Source organism: Meriones unguiculatus, chromosome 3 (assembly GCF_030254825.1).
Source record: "Meriones unguiculatus strain TT.TT164.6M chromosome 3, Bangor_MerUng_6.1, whole genome shotgun sequence".
In the NCBI taxonomy this organism is placed as follows: Eukaryota; Metazoa; Chordata; class Mammalia; order Rodentia; family Muridae; genus Meriones; species Meriones unguiculatus.
In genome coordinates, this window is record NC_083351.1 from 28,472,060 (window position 1) to 28,494,904 (window position 22,845).

At 53.0% G+C, this 22,845-nt stretch overlaps 1 protein-coding gene across 3 annotated transcripts; it reads right to left on the reverse strand.

The window, feature by feature from the left end:
- Positions 1-1,964: 1,964 nt before the first annotated feature.
- On the reverse strand, positions 1,965-18,881 carry Col9a2 (collagen type IX alpha 2 chain). 3 transcript variants are annotated; one of them, XM_021639437.2, is made up of 33 exons: positions 18,763-18,881; positions 18,028-18,221; positions 16,822-16,896; positions 15,364-15,399; positions 15,215-15,277; positions 13,810-13,863; positions 13,663-13,698; positions 13,542-13,565; positions 13,168-13,221; positions 12,770-12,823; positions 12,620-12,667; positions 12,433-12,489; positions 12,300-12,353; positions 11,963-12,016; positions 11,610-11,663; positions 11,461-11,514; positions 11,294-11,347; positions 7,716-7,769; positions 7,241-7,294; positions 6,961-7,014; positions 6,011-6,055; positions 5,592-5,645; positions 5,263-5,316; positions 4,988-5,041; positions 4,828-4,899; positions 4,657-4,692; positions 4,482-4,526; positions 4,357-4,389; positions 4,104-4,250; positions 3,806-3,860; positions 3,341-3,529; positions 2,967-3,044; positions 1,965-2,695 (listed from the first exon to the last, which is right to left on the reverse strand). In XM_021639437.2, the coding sequence occupies exons 2-33, from the start codon at positions 18,097-18,099 to the stop codon at positions 2,496-2,498; spliced, it is 2,067 nt and encodes a 688-aa protein (XP_021495112.1). In that variant the 5' UTR covers positions 18,100-18,221; positions 18,763-18,881; the 3' UTR covers positions 1,965-2,495. The 3 variants fall into 3 exon arrangements, with proteins under 3 accessions (XP_021495112.1, XP_060235638.1, XP_060235639.1); XM_060379655.1 differs by lacking the exon at positions 18,763-18,881 and adding an exon at positions 18,630-18,647; XM_060379656.1 differs by lacking the exons at positions 16,822-16,896; positions 18,028-18,221; positions 18,763-18,881 and adding an exon at positions 16,478-16,514.
- Between the last annotated feature and the right edge of the window lie 3,964 nt (positions 18,882-22,845).

Sequence of the window (22,845 nt, forward strand, 5' to 3'; positions counted from 1 at the left end):
GTGAACCAGAGAGGCCAAGTTCCTTCCTGGAGTTTATAGTCTAGTGTCTTAGGTCAAACAGAAGCACTAAGGAGAAACAGGCAGCCTCGGATGGGGTGTCTGCAGTGCCAGGAAAGGGTGGGGTCACTGTTAGGCCAAGGGTGAAGCGAGGTGCTTGGAGTAAGGATAGTTGGTGGAGCAGCATTTGCAACAGCAGGTACAGCATGTGTGTGGCACGGCGTGCTTGAGCAGCTCAGGGAGTATCATGGCTGGAGTAGGATGGACTGGGGTCAGAGCATGGGGGTGCATTCAGAGAGGTATGTGGGAGACTCATCACATTGATGTGATCAGAGCGAAATGTACCGCCAGGAAGCTGCAGAAGGCACAGACCGCTGGTGCTTAGGAATTTCAGAACTGAGGTGCAATTGGGTACGATTTGTGAACCCTCAGCTTCTCTTATCATTAAAACCATCCAGTGTGTCCTACTCATGAAGTCACAGAGGGGACCAGGAAGGGCTCCTAAGCCAGCACATGAAGAGACATCAAGGAGTCGGGGTCTCTCTTGGCACCAGACCAAGTATGGGATCCCGTGTCTCAAGAGTGAGAGCCACTGCCACCACCATGCCCTATGGGTACCTGAGTGTCTGCTCAGGGCCAAGGCAGCCAGCCCTCTTCCCTTCATTAGGCCCCAGATCCTCTGTATTCCAGGGCTCCTTGGCAGCCACACACTCTGTGGGCACTGGGGTGTCACAACAGAACCGGCCGAAGCACTAAAGATAAAGCCACTTTGGTGGGCCTTGGTGCTACCATACCCAGTACTTCCGGCTGACCCCAGCTTGTGGTGAAGGGGCTACTAAGTCCCTGACGGTAAATGTGTGTTGAGAGAAAACTGGTGAGGACAGTGTCAGCAGATGGCAGCAGGCGGGCCTTGGGCTGCAGTGCTGTGTGCCTCCAGAAGGGGGTGAGATGCAGAGCACTTCATTTGGGGACAACACACGCCCAGATCGTAATTCAGAAAATGTAGGGCATTTTCTGAATTAGTGATTGATATGGGAAGGCCCATAATAAAACTGACTGAGCAAGCCATGGGAGGGACTTGCTAGCCAGCGAGCAGCATTCTTCCATGATCTCTGTATCAGCTTCTGTCTCGAGGTCCCTGCTTTATTGACCCTGTCGTGATTTATTTTGATAATGAACTCTGATGTAGAAGTGTAGGCCAGATGAACCTTTCCTTCCCAGGTGGCTTTGGTCCTGGTGTTCATCACAGCAATACTAACCCAGATCAAGACACCAGATAATTTCAAAAGCTCCTGGCTGGCCAACAGAACAATGGGCAGCGGTAGACAGACCAGTCACAAGCCAGTGTCCGTTAGCGTTTTACACACACACACACACACACACACACACACACACGCACAAGGGCCACTGGGGTGTGACTTAGTTGGTAGAATGCTTGCCTTATCTGCAATGCATGAAGCACTGGGTTTGACCCTCAGTAGCACAAAAACAGTGTGGTGGTGAACACCTATAATCCCAGCAGAAGGTAGAAACTCAGAAGTTCAAGGTCATCCTCACCTATATAACAAGTTCAAGGCCAGCCTGAATACAAGAATCAAAAGGGGAGGGAAAGAGGTAAAGGAAGGGGGAAGGGAAAGAGGAGAGGGGAGGGGAAGAGAGGGAGAGAGAGCACCCTGGTACCCCAGTGAATATGGTATACTCTTCACACATGGCATGCCTAAGCCCCTGTCACCGCTGTACAAAGAGGCTTAAGAGGTCTGCCCGTAGTTACATGGTAGATCAGGGTTGGCCATCCTGATCTCCACTCTCGGGTCCTCACCACATTAGTTTTTCAAGGAGGCCGGCCATCCCAATGCTCACACTTAAGATGCGCCCAGGTGGAGGGCTCAGATCCTGCCTCCCCTTTGGAAGCCTTCCAGCAGCGGAGACTCAGCAACAACTTCCCATCCTCAGCTACAAGACATCAGTTTGTAACCAACGTGGGGACTTTTATTTGCAGGAAGGCCAGAGTGGGTGTGGGCAAAGGGACTAGGAAACAGTGATGGCTGTTTAACTGCTCGGATGGGAGGCAGAGAGGCAAGAGTGAGGCTGGCCTGGGGGTTGCCTGCCACCTCGGGCCCTTCACCCTCAGCAGATACTCAATAAAAAAGTCCAGAAAGTATGAATGGGATGAGGACCATCAGAAGCCTCAGCCCACGTGCCCCAAGGGTGGGACAGCCGGTGCGGAACAGCATAGATGAGGGATAGACAGTTTGTACTCCGGGAAGAAAATCTACCCTCTTCCCTTGGGAGTAGTGGCTCTTCAATACTTGCTCTGTAGGCCTTGCCTTTACTCCAGCGCTCTCCCTTCCCCGGCCCCTCCCTCACTGAACTTGTCTTCAGTATCCCAGAGTTCCAAACAGGCTCCTGAGGAATCTAGCCCCCTGGGCTGAGCCTGGGGTACATGTCCACCCAGAGGTGACCCTGGATGCTAGTGGGCTCTGTTCTGGCTGGTTGGCTCATGGCCCCTTGATGGACCCAGGCTCTGTGAGGCGAGCAGAGGCATAGGCTGAAGCTCCCAGGCAGGCGGCAGGCTCACAGAAGCCTGGCAGCCCCATGGGCCCTGGCAGGCCAGGTCGGCCAGCCTCTCCTGGGGCTCCTGGGGCTCCTCGGTCTCCATCTTTGCCATTGATTGCCTGGCCAGGTCGGCCAGGAAGACCTGGGAGGAGGAGAGGACAGGCATTGAGAAATCGTTCAGGCAGGGAAAATCAGGCCACGAATTTGATGGGAGGAAGGCACAGATGCTGCCCGACTCAGTCTCAGCTGCCCGATCCCCCGGCCCCCCGCAGAGACTCAGACCTCCCAGAGACTTGTAGGTGCTCTCATGCCAGGCTGAGTGCCAGGCTTCCAGGAAGAAAACCCAGGTGTCCATAGATCATCAATCCCCACGCTCAGAGACAGAGGGTGGCTGAACTGGACCCACGTGTTACCTGGGATCCCTGGAGGGCCAGGCATCCCGGGATGCCCATGTCCCATGTCTCCTCGATCACCCTTCTCTCCACGCTTTCCTGCAGAAAAAAAAAAGGGGGGGGGTGTCTTTCCCCAAACTGACAAATACTTCTCCCGATATTTAATCTGTTTCACACTCAGCAATTGTGGCAGTATACTAATGGAGAAAGTTGAAAAAGGACCACAGAGGGCTGGTTAGATAAAGGGAGGTCCAGAGAAAATGTGGGAGGTTATATGTCAGATAAGGTGTGTCATGGGAAATGCCCAATAATACCTGGCATTTTCTAGGTCCCAAGCTGCTCTTCACCCAATCCCCCTTGCCCAGCTCCAGCTCCAATCCCAGCGTAGCACTTACCCTTGGGCCCAGTGTTACCAATCTGACCCACTGCTCCGACGATGCCAGGAATGCCTCGGGGGCCAGGGTGTCCATTGGGTCCCTGTTTGCCCGGGTATCCAGGAGGTCCAGGAGGTCCTGGAAGGCCCACCATTCCAGCAGCACCCAGGGCCTCCCGCTTGGCACTCACAGCCACCTCTGCCAGTTGCTCTGAAGGGAAGAGGAGGAGGAAGGGTCTGACATGAGCTTGGAGAAGACAGAGCATCCTGATGGCCCCTGGCCCCTAAATAGAAAAGCCATTGAGCTTCCCCTTTGCTTAGGGCCTGTTTCGTGGCAGTCTGTCCAAGGCTCCACCGTATCCGGTAGGCAGAGCTGGAATGCACACCAGGGATTTTAGACTCTCAAGCAAAGTCACATGGAGAGGCTGGTGAGGGATGAGCGGATACGGAAGTGAGCTTTGGGGAGGGGCTGCAGCCCTCCCCTCACCTTGAATCATCTTCAGTACCACATCCACGATGTGCTGGTCACTGGCAGCTCGGCCCTGAGAGCAGAGGACACAATTCAGAAGGAAGCCCTGGCTGCCAGGACCAACCGCTCCCTCCACCCAGGCCCTGCGGCTCCTAGCTTCTTTCAGCATTTTTGGGCATTGTGTCACACCAATTCTCTTCATCTGGTGCCAGTCTCCAAGAAACCAGATCTCTGGGAACTACCAGCTTGGGCAATATGCTGTAACCCCAAGAAAATGCCCTTCCTAGAGAATTCCCTGGCCCTGGGGTCCACTCACCACTACTCCCTGTCTCCCGGGTTGTCCTGGCAGGCCTCGATCTCCCACCAGTCCTCGGGGCCCGGGAAGCCCGGGGTAGCCCTGCACTCCTGGAACACCGGCATCTCCGCTCGGGCCGGGGTAGCCTGGCTCTCCACGAACTCCTTGCTGCCGGGGGACCGTGTGGGATAAGAAGTTATGAAGGAGGGCGGGGCAGGCAACAGAAGAAGGACATTCTCCGTGTGGGAGGGAGGAAGGAAGGGGTCGGACTCACCTGTCCCTTGGGCCCTGGCTCACCCGACAGTCCCTGCAGACAGAGGGAGAGCAGTCAGGACTCCGCGGAGACCCCCCGGGGCCAGCTCCCTCCACTCCCCAATTCTGCTCCCATGCCCTGCTCACCTTCTCTCCCCTCTCTCCCGGGAGTCCAGGCACACCCGGGTCACCCTGCAGAAAGAGAACCTCACGTCAAGTGCCAGGCGTGGTGGCGATGGTGTAGGGCTCAGGGTCTGCAGTGTGGACAAACCCGCAACCCCAGGCAACGCCTGAGAGCTGGACTTGGGGTGCCGAGACTCACCACTCCGCCTCGGGGCCCGGTCTTCCCTGGGGAACCCTGGAAAAAGAGATTGGGGTGTAGTGAAATGTTCTCTCCGGGGAGAGGAGTTCCCCCTGTTCCTCCTGGTCTAACCAACCCCTCGGCCCACCGCCGCCACCCCTTTCCATGCTGTTTGCCAGCGTCCTCTGGCACCTTATCGCCTTTGATGCCTGGCAAGCCTTGAGGTCCTGGAATTCCCGGGGGGCCTTGCTCTCCCTTGGGGCCCTGAGGTAGGAGAAAAGAAAATGGAATAAATCAAACAAGGAACCCGATGTGAACCCACCACCCCCTTCAGAAGCTGGCCGGTGCTTACCTGTCGTCCTTGAGGGCCTGGCTGCCCCACTGGCCCTCTCTCACCCTGGTCACCCTGAAATTAAAAAAAAAAAAAAAGAGGTCACACCTGGGCTCTCAGGAGAGCCAGCCTTGTAAGTCAGGCTGGAGTCTAGCAGGACAAATGCCGTCCATTCTGGTCGCGGCCAGCAGGGGTCCTTCTTGTTACTCTTTTTTTTTCACACACATTCATTGAGGAATTGGCAGAGAAGACCCAATGCCAACTGCTGCAAGGATCTTTAAGAAGGGACCACTTACCTTCTGCCCCATGATTCCCTGTGGACCAATTTCTCCTGGAGGCCCTGGCTCCCCCTGGGAGGAGAAAGGACTGTGAGCAGCAGGCCTGGTTGGGACCCTCCTTCCCATCCCTGGCTCAGCCTTCCCCACCCTTGAATCGGGTTATCGGCTTCAATAAAGGCGGCTGGCCCAGGAAGCAGAAAGAGCTTAGCTGGGTCAGTGGGACAGACTCAAGGCACTCCCCAGGTTTGGGCCCCATCCTGCAGCCTCCTCCTGGCTTATAGCTGTGGTCAGGGACTCAGGCCTAGGAGGACCAAAGGCCTCTGGGAAGAGTAGAAGGGGATACTCACTTCTTTCCCAGGGGGACCGGAAATTCCGGGGAAGCCCTGCTGGCCTGGCTCACCCTGTAAGAAAACACAGTTCTCATGCCGGTCTGGCTGCCAGTCAGCCCTTAGCCTCAGGTAGACCCTGGAACCCTGAGCAAAATCTACAACCAAATAAGCAGGAAAGGGTGCAAAGTATCTTTGACCAAGTCCTCTGGGCTCCATCGCTTTTCCTGAGTTTGTTTCTCCCTTGGATTCCAGGCCACAGCCTGCTTCTGCTAAGCTAGGCTGAGTGGCAGGGTGGTGGCAGAAGGTTTGGCCTAAGGGGCTTGTGTCAGGCCTTGGGTGAGAACTGGGCCTCATGATCATTAAGCCATGTCCCAGGTCTCACTCCAAGGTTTCCCTGTTCAGGTAGAACTGATTCTCCTGGCTCAGGGTCACCTCACCTTGTCTCCAGGGCCTCCTTTTGTTCCAGGCTGACCCGGCACACCCTAAAGAAAAAAGTTGGTATTGGTTTAGGCTCTGGCATGGGGAGATGAGGGCATTTGCCATGTTGCCTCAGTGCCCAGTCCAGATTTTCTCCCCTTTGTGGGAGCTAAACAACCAAAGATCCAGCCATGGTACCAGGAACTCGCTGTGAGCCCTGTGGGAGACAAATGGGTTTTGGATAATGGCCTGTCTATCAGGACCATGTCCACTGGGAAAGAGTAGCATTCAGCGAACACAGGTCTACACATGAGCAGAGAGGCAGGCTTTGGCCAGTCTGTGCCCTCAGGAGGGAGGAGGATGGACACTCACAGGCTGAGCTCCAGAAGTAGGCATGGGTCTGTGCAATGAGAAGGTGAATCAAGAGGGTCAGAGACCAGCAAAGGCCTAATGGTGTGGAGATAGAAAAGCCACTGCAACATTGAGAAAGGAGGACAGAGGGGCGGTATCTGATCAAGAGGGAAGCAGGCTGGCTCAAGTTATGGTAGTCACTGGATGCCAGGATGAGCTAGTAAGGTCCACGATTACAGCTGCCCCCTTTGTAACTGCTCCATCATCACCATGGACCATCATCACTAACTATTGAGCAGCTAAACTGAGTGATTTTCCTACAGGCAGGGGGGAGCCTGGAGGGATTACAAGGAAGTGGTTAGATTCCGTTCGGCCAATGTGGAGGATGTGTAACAGCCAAAGAGAAGGACTAAGATAACTGTCCAGATGATGAGGCAGCCTACAGCAGGGGCTGCACAGACAGTGATGAGGTGATAGAACCTGAGCTTACTGATACATGAGTGATGTATCAGCCACTCATGCCCTCCCAGAGCGGTAGGCGGCAGAGTGGCTGGCCCTCTGGGGCCCAGGAGGATCAATTTGCCCGTGGGCAGCCCTGGTGGCTTCCTTTGCTACTCACCGCTAGGCCCTGGTGGCCTGGGCTCCCTGGCCGCCCCACCTGTCCTGCACTGCCCTGGAGAGACAAACAAGCAGAAACACAAGTTAGAGCCCCAACCTGAGGGCTCATGGCTCCCACCTAAGTGCAGGCAGGGAAACAGATCCAGAAGCAAGGGGACCTGCTGGAAGCACACTCAGAGCTGCTGGTTCTGAAGCCTCTAGGATTGGTGGGCCTGGGCTCAAAGGCCCGAGGAGGAGCAAGCCTGGCCATGCCTGGTCCTACGAGGGCTCCCCCCTCTTACCTTCATGCCAGGTATGCCTGGGGTCCCATCCTTGCCATCAATACCTGGAGGGCCCTGCTCAGGAAGAAAGTTCAAGAGAGACTCATAATGGGAAGACTCATGGGGCCAAGCCACCCACACTGTCCCACGAGCCTCTGTGACAGCCACAGTGCAAGCAGAGAGAGGCTCTGATTGTCTTGGGAAACACCAGCCCACTGGGGACAGGGTTAAGAGGGACAAGCCACACCCTTCCTTTGTGTGGATGACTGTTCAGCTTGCCCAAACTTCCCACTATCCCTCCATGATTCCCCACCACCTTCCACAAAAAAAAAAAAAAAAAAAAAACACAAAAAAAAACTCTCAGAAAAGAAAGCATGTTTGTCAGATTACAGAACCAGCAGCCTACCAGAGAGTTCAGCCTAGACCCCCAGATTTCTCTCCATCTAGGGATGCAGACAAACTGGCCAGGGCCAGGGCCCAGACTCTAAGCACTTACTGGTGCTCCCTTTGGGCCTGTTATTCCCTGGGGTCCTCGGACACCTTGGCTCCCCTGCAAAACAGAGAGCAGGTCCCATTCACAATGCTGAACCCAACTGGCTGTGGAGAGGGAAAGGCACGGCTGAGACAACGAGGTTCCAGAATCCTCATGGCATGGGCCAGATGGCTGAATGGGAGGCCCTCAAGATGTACACCTCTGTCCTGGAACCAAGGGAAGGCTGTCCAGATCAGCACCACACTGATCTGGGCCAGGAGGGCAGCGCAGTAGTTCCCGGGAGCCCCAGGCAATCACAGACAGTGGTTACTCCGGTAAAGAAACAGTCACCAAGAGTGATGGGTGGGCTTCATATTAGGTAGGGGGTGTCTTGATTTGAAAAAGAGCTATGAAGATAGTTTGAAGAAAACTAGAACAAGCTAAAGACAGATTAGCTCCTTGGGGATGCCAGAGAATAACTGCACCCTTCTCAGTTTTCCTTCCAATTTTTAAACTTGTTTATTCGTGTGGGCAGGGTCGGGGCATGTGCCACAGCATGCCTGTGGAAGGCAGGAGACAGCTTTCAGGAGCTGTTTCTCTCCTTCCACCATGTGGACTGTTTGATGTCCTGGAGGTGAAGGCCTTTGACCTCTGGGCCATCTCTCCAGATCTGATAATAATGTGATTCTGTGGCGAAAAGGGTTTAATTTTTAGAGATGCATTCAGTAGTGTGAGGAGGCAAATGAGATGAGCCAAGCATTTCTTGAAAATATCAGAGCCAGGAGGCAGAGGTAGGCAGGTTTCTGAGTTCGAGGCCAGCTCGGTTTAGAGTTCCAGGACAGACTGGGCTATGAGAAACCCTGCCTCAAAAATAAATAAATAAATATAAAAATAAAATAAAAGGAAGGAAGGAAGAAAAGAAGGAAGGCATGGAGGAAGGAAAAGGAAGAAAGAGAGGGAGAAAGAGTCAGAACAAAGCAGTAACCTAGTGAAGGACTTTGGGATGGAAAGGGAGGTGTGGGTGCGGGGCAGGACAGTAAAGGGCTGTAAAAGAAGAGGTCGCTGCAAACGTCTCACCAGAAACCAGGAGACAGTCACAGGGATTCTTTGCAGCAGTCTCTCTACTTTTCTATGTATTTTTAAACTTGCACTAAAAATACAGTTAACTGAACCTTCTGTCTGTGGTTTTTCTCCCCCAAGAAAATCAGTAGTCTTTTTTTTCCCCCATTCTGTTAACATAGCACACATTTCCGCTCTACCTCAACCACACCCCTCCCACAGACACACACACACACACACACACACGACACACACACTTAACTGTGTACCTTAAGAGGCTACCCACCACCTTAACGAGTCTGTTTCCCACAGTAGGAAATATCTCCTTATTATCTTACACATGGTGACCTATGTAGTGCTCCATCACTACATTACCACAAACGGCAATACAAAAATGACCTTTACACATGCCATTTTGCCCAAATTTAAGAGCTGGTGAGATGGCTCCGTGGGTAAAAAGTATTTTTGCCATGCAAGTCCGATGACCTGAGTTTGGTTTCCAGAATCCACAGGTGGAAGGAGAGAACCGATTCCTGCTAGGTTGTCCTCTGACCCCGCCCCCCACATGTGCTGAGGCACGTGTGCGCGCGCACGTACCATCTACACAACAATAATAATAATAAATTATGAAGCTCAATTAAATGTAACGGGCTGCTGTGGTGGTACACTGCCCAGCGCTCAGGAGGCGGAGGCAAGAGACTCCAGCCAAGACTACACTCTCAAAAAAAATTAGTAAGTGTGTAGCCCTGTCTGTCCTGGAACTCCCTCTGTAGACCAGGCTGACTTCAAACTCAGAGATCCGCCTCCTTCTGCCTCCCCAGTGCTGGGGTTAATGGTGTGTGCCACCACTGCCTGGCTAAGCACAGTAATTTTTAAAGATAAATTGAGAATTTTTTATCACACTTGATAAACGTGATAAAGATGCACATCTGAATTCTTACGTGCATTGTCAGATTGTCCTCAAATGGGGTATGCCAATTAACTTCAGTGACACAGGGGAGTAGATACTGTTCCATTAAACCCATTCCACTCAGGCTTTTCTCTCACCAACCCACAGAAATCACAGTTTCCAAGGGCACAAATGACCTTGCTCTTGCTAAATATAAAGTTACAACATGTACACAAAATGCCCAAGGAGGCCAGAAGAGAGCATGGGATGCCCCAGAACTGGAGTTATAGAAGGTTGTGGGCTGCCATTTGGGTGCTGGGAATTGAATCTGGGTCCTCTGGAAGAACCACAAATGTTCTTAACTGCTGAACCATCTCTCCATCCCTCAGCCCACTCCCCCGGCCCCCTTTTTAAAAGGCATGGTCTAACTGTCTAGCTTCAGGTAGCCTGGAAACTCTCTGCGTAGGTTGGCCTTGAACTCCCAAAGATCCGCCTGTCTCTGCCTTCCAAGTTCTGGGATTAAAGGTGCGCACCACCGTGCTCAGCTCATATATTTTTAATTTAAAAATTCTTTGGCAACTTCATTCATGTATATAACATGTTTTGGTCTTTTGTAATTCCTATTGCCCCCTCTCCTTTCCTGCCCACTTCTGCTGCACATCCTCCTCCTCCTCAGTTAGTTTTCCTGTTACTCTCATGCCTTTTTGTTTAGTGGGTGGTGGTAGTGGTAGTTGTATTTGTGTGTGTGCATGTGCATGTGCGTGTGTGTGTGTGTGTGTGTGTGTGTGTGTGTGTGTGGTATTGGGGAACATACAAGTGATATAGTATTTCTATGGCAATCAGGAAACAACTTTGTGGAGTTGGTTCTTTTCTTCCTTCTACCTTTTTTCAGTGGGTTCCAGGGACTCAACGCCAACCACCACCATCCTTTTTGTGTGTGTGTGATAACTGAGTTTAGTTAGGGCTGCTTTGTAAGTGCATAGGCGGGGCTATTTACTAGAATAGGGCAACTTGCTAGTGGCTGCGAACTGGAGAAAATTACTCCCCTTTTCCAGGTAACGGTTTAGAAGTCCCAAGCCACACACTTCTGCCCAGTTTTCTGTGATTTTAAAACTGCTCAGAAAGCCAGGGGTGGTGGCGCACTCCTTTAAACCTGGGGCTGGGGGGAAAAAGCAGGCGGATCTCTGTGAGTTCCAGGACAGCCAGGACTATGTAAAGAGACCCTGTCTCAAAACAAACAAACAAAACCCTGCTTGAAAAAAGGATCTATGAAAAAAAAAAAAAAAGGAAAGACTGGAGGATAAAAGAGAGAAAGAAAGAGAGAGGTAAGAGTTAAAACTGTGATAGATGCCTTGGGACCCAAACTAAATCCCATTACTTCCATGGTTAATTTGCTGGAATTTCATTGTCTGACCTCAGTAGCTACAAGATTGGACCCCAAGGCTTCTAGTGAAGTCTTAACACAGAAGCTGATCTCACCTCAGATCATAGCACACACGCACACGCACACGCATGCATGTGGGCACGCCCAGAAGTGACCCCCAGGCACATACATAAATGCCTACATGCACACACACAGCAGCCTTAAATGGTGAGGGCCCCTTTCCAGTACTCTGCAGTGGTCCTGACCGGATAAGGGGTGAGGAGAGCTTACCACATCCCCCTTTTCACCGACTCGGCCTGGTGGCCCCCTGGGGCCTTCTTCACCCTGCCACGGAGGAGACAAGAGTCCAGGTCACATGAGCCCACGAACACCAGCACCCACTTTGAAGCCGTAGACCTCCAATGTAGGGCTCAAGAACAAGAGCAGAGCAGGCTTACCGGTGGCCCTGCAGCCCCGATGGAGCCCACCATGCCTTTATATCCACGAGGCCCCTGGGGAGAGGAAACAACTGTGGGTCAGTCCTGGCTGGACTCTGAAGCCCAGAGTACTGGTCACAGCAACTCATTCAGGCCACCCGTACACTCACCATCTCTCCCTTGGGTCCTGCCATGCCTGGGTAGCCCCTGATGCCTTGGGGACCCTGTCAGAAACAAACAAATGAAAGTGAACAAATGCCTCATTAACACCTTTTCTGAGCCCACCCCTTTTCATAATGCTCAGATTCAGAGCGCTACCAGGGGCACTGAAAGGAAGGCCTGCCGGTGAGCAGCTTTGGCCCTGTCCGCTCTGTCCCTACAGCCAGCCCCAAGCTTTCACCCCACCCAAGGCACACCCAGCCAGTCACAGATTTCTTTTATAAACTAGAGGTCAAAGCAGGTAAATGGTCCCATGAAAGGACTCCCAGGATGACAGAAGGCGTAACAGTCAGGTGCTTCTTACAGGTGGTCCAGGGATGCCTTGTTCTCCCGAGGCGCCCACGTCTCCCTTGGGGCCCTAAGGGCAAGGAACAACTGTCAGACTAACAGGCAACTATAAGACAAACAGACATCAGCAACATTTCCCAACACAGCCAGGCACAGCAACTAGAAACCACAGAGTCCAGGACCACAGGAAAAAGGGACTCAACGAGGGACCCATCGGTCCTCCTGCCTCTCAGCTCAAAGATCTGTTCCCCCTTGGACCCACAGGGAGAGGAAGGGATGAAGAAGGAGGCAGATGTTTGTAGGATTGTCTCTCCATAATACCCTCAGGCCTGACCCTTAGCTCTCATACTCACCGGCTTCCCCTGGCGACCGGGATCACCCAGTGTTCCCCGTTTGCCTGGATGCCCCTGAAAGGAAGGAGGGGGCTCAGCCCCAAGGTCTTTCCAAGCACCTGTTTCACCCTCTCAGGACAAGCCACCCCTTCACCTTCACTCCTTGCAGTCCCTGGGGGCCTTTCACGCCAGCTGGACAGTTGGTTGGACACTGGAAAGAAAATTCTATAAGGCCCGGAGGTCTCTTGCCTGGCCAGGACCAGCTGGGCAATGCTTCCCAAAAGCCCCTCCCCATCCCCCACTGAAAACCCCTGTCAGTCTCTCCAGACTTCATTTCTCACCAGGAAATCCGCACTCCCTTCCAGGCCCTGGATGGTTCCTGGTCGGCCCTGAGAGGAGACAGAGAAGGATGAGGCCTGACCTGACCCATCCCCACTGCAAGCCACTTCCTCAGGAACACATGGCCATTCAGGAGAGTTGAGGACACTTACTGGTTTCCCAGGGGGCCCTGGGGGCCCTGATGGTCCCTCTGGTCCTGGATCCCCCTAGAAGCAAGAAGAGCCCAAATTACACCGGCATCCTGCCAGGCCTCAGTTTACCCCCGTTCTTCCTTAACTTCTGACCACCGTTTCGTCCACACCGCCCTTTAGGGCACCTCCAGAAGGCTGCCACAGTGAGGAGATCTAGGAGGCTGGAAGGCAGCACCAGTCCTGAGCCTCCCTGGAAGGCTTGCTGGGGGTCCCAGGCTCAGCAGGAGAGATTCTGCCCCAGGCCTGGAGGAATTCCTTGTTGGCCAGAAGCAACTCAGAAACTCCCAGAAAGCCTGTCCCAGACTGCCAGCCTAGGCACGCAGGGCAGGAGGCCGAGTTAGAGGGTGACAGGGGCTCACCTTGGGGCCTGGGGTTCCAATCTCACCAGGGAGGCCAACAGGTCCGGGTGGTCCCTGTGGGGCAGAGAGGCGGCTAACCAGGCTGCCTCACGGGGTCAGCCATCTTAGATAGGAAGGTAGGGACCAAAAGTGTCTTCTCCACTGTGTCTTTTTAAACAACTCGGGACAGGTACAGCCTGTGGGTCTGCAAGGACTAGGCCATTCCAGACTCAGCACACCAGCCCATTTGTGACACCAACACAGTGTGCTGGTTGTTCCTCCTGATGGGGACCCCCCTAGAGGCCCTCCTGTCCTTCCCCAGTGCCTTAAGCCACTCCCCGTCCCCGCCCGCCCCTGCCCCCCCCCCCCCCGCAGCCCTACCCTTCAGAACTTACGGGAGGTCCAGCAAAACCGGGGCCCTGCAACAGAAGGAAAGGAAATCGGACTCATGGCTCCCCTCCACAGGTCCTCACAACCCCCAGGGGCTCCCTCTGCACCCTTGTGGATGATACTCACCGGCAGGCCAGGGGGCCCTGGGAGCCCAGGCTGGCCCTGCAGGAGCAATGGGAAAGAGTCAGAGGCTGGAGCCTTCTGGGATGGGTATGCCCCTCTACTGCAGGCCTTCCAAGCTCCAGCCTTAGTTTGTCTTCAGCAGCCACTTACCTTGACTCCAGGGGTCCCCAAGGGGCCAGGCTCTCCCTTGGCTCCCATTAAGCCCTGGGGAAGAAAGAGATAGTAGGATCATTGAGGTGACATCTGCCCTTAACTCACAGGGCATGGCAAGTCTAGGGGATTCTTTAGGTTTCCATTGGATGGAGGCCTGGGGACCTTAACTTCCCTCTTCCCTAGGAACTTCCTTCTTCCTTAGGAATCCAGGGAGGCTGGCAAACAATTATACTTTCTTTCTCTCTCTCATTCTTTTTTAAGGCACGATTTCAGTATGTAGCCTAGGCTAGCCTGGCTCTTGCTATGTCCACCAGGCTGGCCTCAAACTCAAAGAGAGCTGTTCTAGGATTAAAGGCATGTGATGCTACCATGCCCTGCAATCATCTTTCTGTTGTGTTTTTGAGACAGTAGCTTCCAACTCACTAGGTACCCAAGGATGACCTTGAACCTCTGACTTTCTTTCCCCTGCCTCCTGAGTGCTGGGATTACAGATGGGGTACAGATGGGCCCAGGTGTGATGCTAGCATGCCACAGAGTTTCATTCTCAGCCCAGTTACCCTCTGGTTGAGAGACTAGAGACTAAGACTCAAAGACCTGTGGGCTCAGCCTCATCCCTCACGCTCTGAGTCTAGGGCACCCAGAAGCAGAACTGGACTGGAGATGTGCTGGGTGTCTGTTCTTGGTAACTTCTGAAAGCCTTCATCTTCTCATTTGCAAATGAATGAACACACTCAGTTCTCTGGCAGACACCAGCTCTGAGGCGCTAGAGTGAGGCGGTGAGGTTTGTAATCTTTGTAGGGTATGGATGAGGAGCTTCAAGGGGCCCTCTTGTCTGGAGCCCTGGCCACACCTCTTGAAGCAGCAGGACAGGAAAAACTCAAAGAGGCTCCTCTCCTCCCATCTCCAGAGTCTGCCATGGACTCCCAAACACCCACCCATTAACCACCCCCACCTCCCTAAGACTGTCTGCCCTCAGGAATTTGTGGCTTTGAGGGCCCTGGGTACTCTGTAAGGATGTTCCTCCCCTGAGCTGTGCCAGAATTTCGGAGGGGATAGAAGGAAACTGAAGCAACGGGGTGGGGGTGCGGGTGGGGGTGGGGTCGGACAGGAGACTCAATGGCCATGTGATCCCTAGGGGCCAGAAGTGTGAGAATAACTCACACCTGCGGACAAGCGGGACAATCACGCACCTCGCAGAACGCAAAGCCCCTCTCTGGCTCCCAGTTGCCAGAGAGCCAAGGCTTCCAGACAGCGTCCATATGAGATAGGAGTGAAGTCACAGTTGTATGACCTGAGGAGGCCTAACTAGCTATAGAGCTGCCATCTTGCCACCCTTCTAACCAGAACACCATGAAGAAATCGAGAACCAGACACCCTCCCCCGCCCAGTTTTGGGTACTCACATCGATGCCAGGCTTCCCATCTGGCCCATCTGGCCCGGGTTTGCCAGGCTCTCCTTTTGGTCCCTTGAAATCAGAAGCAGAACAGATATTAGCCAGAGGAGAGCAGGTATTGGAAGAGTCAAAGATCGAAGGAAAAAAAAAGCACTCACCGGAGGCCCAACCTTTCCTGGAGGCCCCTTGTCACCCTGCAAGACATAAGATTGTGTCTCAATCTGAACAAACAGCATCTCCTATGGGTCATGCTCCCCCAAGCGGGTGTGGACAGCCTGGCTGGGTCGTCCCAAAGAGCCCTCTCCTCTCTCTTTCATGCTGAGACTTGTACCTTTTTGTTTTGTTTTTGTTTTTCGAGACGGAGTTTCTCTGTGTAGCCTTGGCTGTCCTGGACTTGCTTTGTAGACCAGGATGGCCTCGAACTCTCAGAGATCTGCCTGCCTCTGCCTCCTGAGTGCTGGGATTGAAGGCCAGTGCTACCACTACCGAGCATTTGTTTGTTTGTTTGTTTTTTGTTTTTGTTTTTTAAACAGCTCCCTTTCTTCAAAACGAAGGTCAGCTGGGCACAGGCCTTTAGCTCCAGAACTTGGGAGGCAGCGACAAGATTAAGTCTGTAAGTTCAAGGCCAGCCTAGTGTAACAGCGAATTTCAGGACAACCACGGCTACATAAAGAGACCTTGTTTAAGTTAAATTAAATTAAAACAAAGCAAAATATAAGTGCATCAACACCAACCTACTGAGAGGGGCTTTTCGTAGCTTTTAGACATGCTGATGTTGGCAGGGTACTAGCTATGAGGTTAAGTTAATTGGGAGTACTAAGCAAAAGGAAGTAAAAAATGCATGCGGGGGTGGTGGGGGTGCTTTAGAGAAATCTGAAGGGGAGAGAAGTGAGGTGGGTAGTGTTGCTCAGCCAGGACAAACTGTGATAAAGGCAAGGAGCAAGGGGGCCAGCCTGTGACAAAGGACCCTTGGTGGGAGACAGACGGGGCAGATTTAGCCCCAGGGAGGCCCCGGGGCATTCCAGGGCCTGCAGCAGCAAGAGCCTGGCTGGGGCCCAGCGACCTGCGCTTGAGGGTGGGGGCACCGGACTGAATAGAAGTCTGTGCGAACTGTAAACACGCAGCGGACCTCCTCAGGGAGCCTCCAGAATGAGGCCGTTAACCCTCAGCACACTGGGAGGACCGGAGAGGGGCGCAGCCCAGTCTCAATCCGGGGAGCTCAAAGGAGAGGGTGAAAGGAGAGACAGAAGGGTGGTGGTCCCTGCTGCTCACCAGTCCACTCGAGGCTCCCCGCTACCTTAAAGAAGCTCACGGCGCGTCAGGGGACGGCGCGAGGGGTTAAGTGTGGGAAGGGAGGGAGGGGGATGAGGACAAGCTGGGAGCTGAGCAGAACAGCAGGCCCTTGTTGCAGGATGGCTGCGACAGACTCCCTCGTTTCAAGGCCGGTTTGGGGTTTTTTTTCCTCTGAACAAACAGTCTCCTTGTGGTCTCTGCAGGCGCTGCCTACTGGCAGCAGGGGGCTCTGAACTTCCCGGCGCCCCCTCCCCGGTGCTCACAAAGTCCTTCTTTGTGGACAGCCTTCCTTCCTCTCCAGTCTGAAGAAGTTAGATACTCACGTCGATGCCATCCGAACCAGGCACTCCCGGTGGCCCCGGTGGCCCTGGAGGACCCGGCTCCCCCGGTGGGCCTCTCTGAAAACACACACACAAGAGTGAACGCCTCAGACAGTGCTCAGGCCCGGGCCCCCGGGAACTGCTGGAGATCCCGAGAACCGAGATGAGTAGGGAGGCAGCTCCCCAGGGGGAAAGCCTGCTGAGCAGCTCCCGGGTGCCATCACGCTCACGACTTAATGAGCTGCTCAGAACTCCAGGGGGCACTCTCAGGGGTGACAGGCGGAGGGCGAGGAAACACAGACTGAAGGTTCGTGGTCCCTAAGAGGGACCGACGAGACCACGATTGCCCTGTAGGTCGGCCCACTTCCTCCCCTAGAGCACACCGTCCTTGCGCTGTCGAGGTTGGAAACAGATGAGGGGTCACCATTTGCTCAAATCACAGATGATGTCCAAGATGGTGCCTAGCCAACCGTAGCCCTTCTTCAAGTGTTTGCTTTCTAACCAAAAACAGGTATGGCGCGGAACGGGTCCCTGGTGTGGGTAAGGTGCCCGCAGAGAAGGGAGGTGTAAAGAAGGGTGCTCTTCCCACTCAGTCCTCCCTGAGGTGGCCTCATAGCAGGCCAGCCCCGACTCAGGAAGATGCTGGCGCCAGGTGCCCCCCTCCCCCAGGTTAAGAAGTGCTAGGCTGGCGCCCCACGGGAGAGCCGTACCCCCGAAGCCAGCACCGCTTGGAGCGTGGGGCGAGTCGCACTAGGCCCAACGTCCTCATTCAGTCCCGCTCAGGGCCTCCCTTTCCCGGCCCCCTAAGTGAGACGGGAGCGCACGGTCAGAGGGGGCGGACGCAGTGGGGAGACAGAGAAGTCTGGCTGAAGCCTGGGCCCCTTAGGAGACGCCGGGGGTGGAGGTTCCCGTGTAGACTGAATAGCCACATTGTCTCCGCCACCACCTGGGCTCTCCCGGCTGCCAGGACCCCGCGCCAGCTCCCGCCCGACGTTGCCTGCTTCAAGCAAGGCAGAGCATCCCGGGACAGGGTCCCCCTGGCTCCCGGGCTGGTCAGTCTCCCTTCACTGCGTGCTGCGTGCACCCGTCCAGCCTCTCTGTCCTCAGCTGCCCCTAGGGCTAGGGACAGAGCAGGTTCCAAGACTCCTGGAGCCCAAACCCAGGCCCTGCACCCTGGGACTCCAGTGCCAGAGAGGCGGCAGGACTTACGATCTGAGCCAGGGCGAGCCCCAGCACCTGGAGAAGAACAACCAGGCTGCGGGGCGCGGGCACGGCGGTCATGGCGAGCGGTGGGTTCTGGAGCAAGGACGCACCGACGGCCGAGGCTGCTCTCGGGGGCCGCTGGCCGGACCTCCCGAATACGCGGCGGGGCGGGGCGGGGCGAGGTCCTGCAGGCCTGTCACCTGAGAGCACTTCTGTGAAGGAGGTGTCCGGCTCCGCCCAGCCAGGGGCGGGTCCTCTGCGCCCACCCTGGGTCTGCTTTCTGAGCTTAACTAGACGCCCCAGCTAGGAAGTCCCTCCCCCAGGCATACCGGGGTGCCGGACCAACAACGGTGACCCACTTTCTCTGAAGAGCGGAAGGCCATCTGAAGTCCCCTTTCCACCCTGCCCTTCAGGATCAAAGCCTTTCACCTGGTCTGCAGCCCCATCCTTTGCCCTGGCCCGAGCCTGTCTGCGTTCACTCCCCTCCAGAGCCCAGGCTCCTTGTCTCAGGTTCTGCGGACCAGCCCAGGACCCCACCCAACTCTGTCTCTCCTAACCGGTTCAGTCCTCTCCACAGAGAATCGGGTCCTTTCCACATTAAAACACACCAAACTCTTTCCGGAACCAGCCACCTCCGGAAGTCCGCATTTGTCTCGTCTCTCGCCCTCCACTACCAATTCCAGTGGAGTTGTTCTGTGCCCCGAAACTTCCCTTTCCCCTCGCCTCCCTGCTTCCATCTACCTAGGAGGCTGATCTTCTGGAGGCGGGAAGCTGGCTGGACCTGCCCTTGGCGATGCTGTCCTTTAAGTCTGCGCTCCCAAAGCGTCCACCACGCTCCGGCTGACCTTGTACAATCATATCCTGTAAAAATCCGTTTTTAATTTATGTGTATGAGTGTTTTGCCCTCATGAGTGACCGTAGCCCCATGGGGGACCAGACACCGCAGAACTGAAGGGTTACAGAAGGGTGTAAGCTCCCCTGTGGGTGCTGGGAACCGAACCTGGGTCCTTTGCAAGAACAGCCAAGTGCTCTTAAGCACTGAGCCATCTTCTCAGATCCCTATAATTACATACAGAGGAGGAGTACACGTTCTGAGAAAAGTGTCCCTCGGACTATCAAACATCATGTAGTTACACAAACGAAAATGTACCTGGACTGTCTAACCCTGTGGACCCACCTCCGTACGTGACGTCCGTTATCAGCCAAGAGTTACCGGTACTCGGCTCTACTGCCTTTCCCCCGGCAGCACCTCATGCTCTGCTGTCTCCTGGACTTCTCACTCACCCCCTTTTCAGCTGATCCTCCCATGTTCATGGAAACAACCATCACTTTATCCAGCAACTTCCCAGACCCACCTATCCAGTCACCTCTGTCCAGAGTCCATTTCCCCTTCCCTTCCCTTGACTTAAGCGACACTGGCTAAGGGCTGTGGGTCTCAGGCTGTCACTAACTACAAGCAAGCCAACAGGTACCTTTAAGTACCTAGACGAAGTCTCAGTTTCTTCCTCCGAAACTGAACGGCAGGGTTCCTATCTTAAAGAATTTATGTTTAGGAATAGTGCTTCCTCAAAATCCACATACAGCACTCCTAGGCATATACCCAAAATATGCTTAAGTTTACAACAAGGACATTTGCTCAACCATGTTCGTAGCAGGTTTATTTGTGATAGCCAGAATCTGGATGGAAACAACCCAGATGTCCTTCAATTGACGAATAGATACAGAAATTGTGGTACATTAACACAATGGAATACTACTCAACAATTAAAAATAAGGAAATCATGAAATTTGCAGGCAAATGGTGGGAACTAGAAAAGATCATCCTGAGTGAGGTATCTCAGAAACAGAAAGACACACATGGTATATACTCACTTATAAGTGGATATTAACCATATAATATAGAATAAACATACTAAAATATGTACACCTAAAGAAGGTAAGCAAGAAGGAGGACCCTGGGTAAGATGATCAATCCTCACTCAGAAAGGCAAATGGGACAGACATCAGAAGAGGGAAAAAACGGGCAACAGGACAGGAACCTACCACAGAGGGCCGTTGAAAGACTCCACCCAGCAAGGTATCAAAGCAGATGCTGAGACTCACAGCCAAACTTTGGGCTGTGAGTACAGGGAATCTTATGAAAGAAGGGAGAGATAGGAAGACCTGGAGAGAACAGGGGCTCCACAAGGAGAGCAACAGATCCAAAAAAAAAAAAAAAAAATCTGGGCACAGGGGTCTTTTCTGAGACTGACACTCCAACCAAGGACCATGCATGGAGATAACCTAGAACCCCTGCACAGATGTAGCCCATGGCAGCTCAGTGTCTAAGTGGGTTCCCTAGAAATGGGAACAGGGACTGTCTCTGACATGAACTCAGTAGCTGGCTCTTTGATCACCTCTCCCTGAGGGGGGAGCAGACTTACCAGGCCACAGAGGAGGACAATGAAGCCAGTCCTGATGAGACCTGATAGGGACCTCCCCTATCAGTGGACTTGGGGAGGAGCACAGGAGAAAATAAGGGAGGGAGGGTGGGACTGGAAAGGGATGAGGGAGGGGGCTACAACTGAGATACTAAGTGAATAAACTGTAATTTATAATAAATAAATAAATTTTAAAAAGAATTTATGTAACGACTGAAGGAGATGATGGTAGGCGAATGCTTAATGTTGCATCAACACAGTGGTGCTTGATAGATCTGGATCCTCACCGTCCTCTACTCTTTGTTCCAGCTGGCATCCAGCATGGGAAGCTGACCACAAACAAATCAAGTGAACTGGCCAAGGAAGGGGGCTGGAAAGACGGCTCCTCCACAGTTAAGAGCACTTGCTGCTCTTTCTGTGTGTTTGGTGTGGGGGAGGGTGTGGAGACAGGGTTTCTCTGTGTAGCCTTGGCTGTCCCGGACTCACTCTGTAGACCAGGAGGCCTCAAATTCACAGCGATCTGCCTGCCTCTGCCTCCCCGGGTGCTGGGATCCCAGGCGTGCACCACTGCGCCTGGCTGCCCTCTTATAGAAGTCTGGGCTTTGAAACCCCAGCAGCCACACCAGGTGGTCACAATCACCTGTATACTTGCTGTTCCATACAGTTGGATGCTCTCTTCTGGTTTCCGTGGGCACCAGCTCACGCACAGTGGACACATAAACACACACACACATACAAAATGAATTAAAAAAATGTAAAAATAACCATCAACATTTTTTTTAAAGTATGCCATGAAGCTGGAGAGATGGCTCAGTAGTTAAGCATACCAGCTGCTCTTGCAGAGGACCCCGGTTCAATTCCCAGCACCCATGTATCAGCCCATAACCACTTCTAACTCTAGTTCCAGGGGTCTGATGTCCTCTTCTGACCTCTAAGAGCACCAGGCATACAACTAATGCAGAGACATATCTGCATAGATATATACATACATGCACATATTTAAATAATTATTTAAATGTAAATAATTTAAATTATGTCACACAAAATAAATAAAATGTAATAAAAAAAATGAATCAGTAGTTCAAGGCCAGTCTTGGCTATGCAACAAGTTTAAGGTCATTCTAGGAAATGTCAGAGCCTAACTGTGATACCCCCCCCCAAAAAAAAGTTGAGACATGATTGCTCACACTTTTCATCACAGCACTCTCCAGGCAGAGGCAGGTAAATTCCTGTGAGTTGAAGGCTAGCCTGATCTATATATAGTGAGTTGAGTTTCAGGCCAGCCAGGGCAACATAGAAGACCCTATTTCAAAGTGGGGGAAGAAAAAAAAAAAGAGGAGGAAAGGGAGAAGGAAGATACTTATTATCATCTGAGGATATAAAAGCCCAAACTGGAATTCTTTCTTATGCTCTGCTCACCATAGGAATTTCCCTTCAAAAATAAGCCTGGAAGTGAGAGCCCAAGGGGTGAGTCGGGTTCTCACCAAGAGGGGAGTGAGTGATACAGTAAATTTGATGCAGCAAATCCACAGAGCATGGAAGTGTCTTCGCTGAGGTCCAGAAAGAAAAGAGAAGAAAGACAGGTATCCCTTTTGCATTTCATCGGATTTAACAAAGAATTTCTTTGCTTCAAGATTAAGTTGTAGCTATAGGGATATTTCATATTTGAACAGAGATGGATTCGATTTACAATTTTTCTTAGGGTTTCAACTGCTGTGACCATGACCAAAACACAACTGGGGAGGAAAGGGTTTATGCAGCTTACACTTCCATTTTACCATATCATCAAAGGAAGTCAAGACAGGGACTCAAACAGGGCAGGAACCCGGAGGCAGGAGCTACTGCAGAGACATGGGGGCTGCTGCTTACTGACTCCCACAGACTGCTTTCTTGTAGAACCCAGGACCACCAGACCAGGGATGGCACCACCCACAGTGGGCTTGGCTCTCCCCGATTAATCACTAATTAAGAAGATGCCTTTCAGCTGGATCTTATGGAGGCATTGTCTCAGTTGAGGTTCCCTCCTTTCAAAAAAGCTTTAGCTTGTGTGGAGTTGACATAAAACTAGCCAGCACACAACTCTGATCCTCCCAAGACACAGTTATCCGTAGATGATAAGATGGTGGTGATGGTGATGGTGATGATGATGATGATGATGATGGTGGTGGTGGTGGTGGTGGTGGTGATGGTGATGATGGTGGTGATGGTGATGATGACAGTGGTGGTGGTGATGATGGTGGTGGTGGTGATGATAATGGTGATGATGGTGATGATGATGGTGGTGGTGGTGGTGATAATTTTGGTGCTGGTGATGCTGGATCAAACCCAGGGCCCCACAGCATAGGTGTTCTATATCTGAACTACATTCCTAGTCTCTGTCCACAAATTAAGAATTTGTGTGTGT

What these genes read in the sequence shown, in the direction of transcription:
- Col9a2 (XM_021639437.2), bottom strand. Translation starts at nt 18,099, where the DNA reads ATGACCGCCGTGCCCGCGCCCCGCAGCCTGGTTGTTCTTCTCCAGGTG. An exon ending in CTGGTTCGGATGGCATCGAC is followed by an intron (nt 15,400 to 16,821) that starts GTGAGTATCTAA and finishes TATGTCTTGCAG; the next exon opens with GGTGACAAGGGGCCTCCAGG. An exon ending in CCGGGCCCCGAGGCGGAGTG is followed by an intron (nt 4,527 to 4,656) that starts GTGAGTCTCGGC and finishes CTCTTTCTGCAG; the next exon opens with GGTGACCCGGGTGTGCCTGG.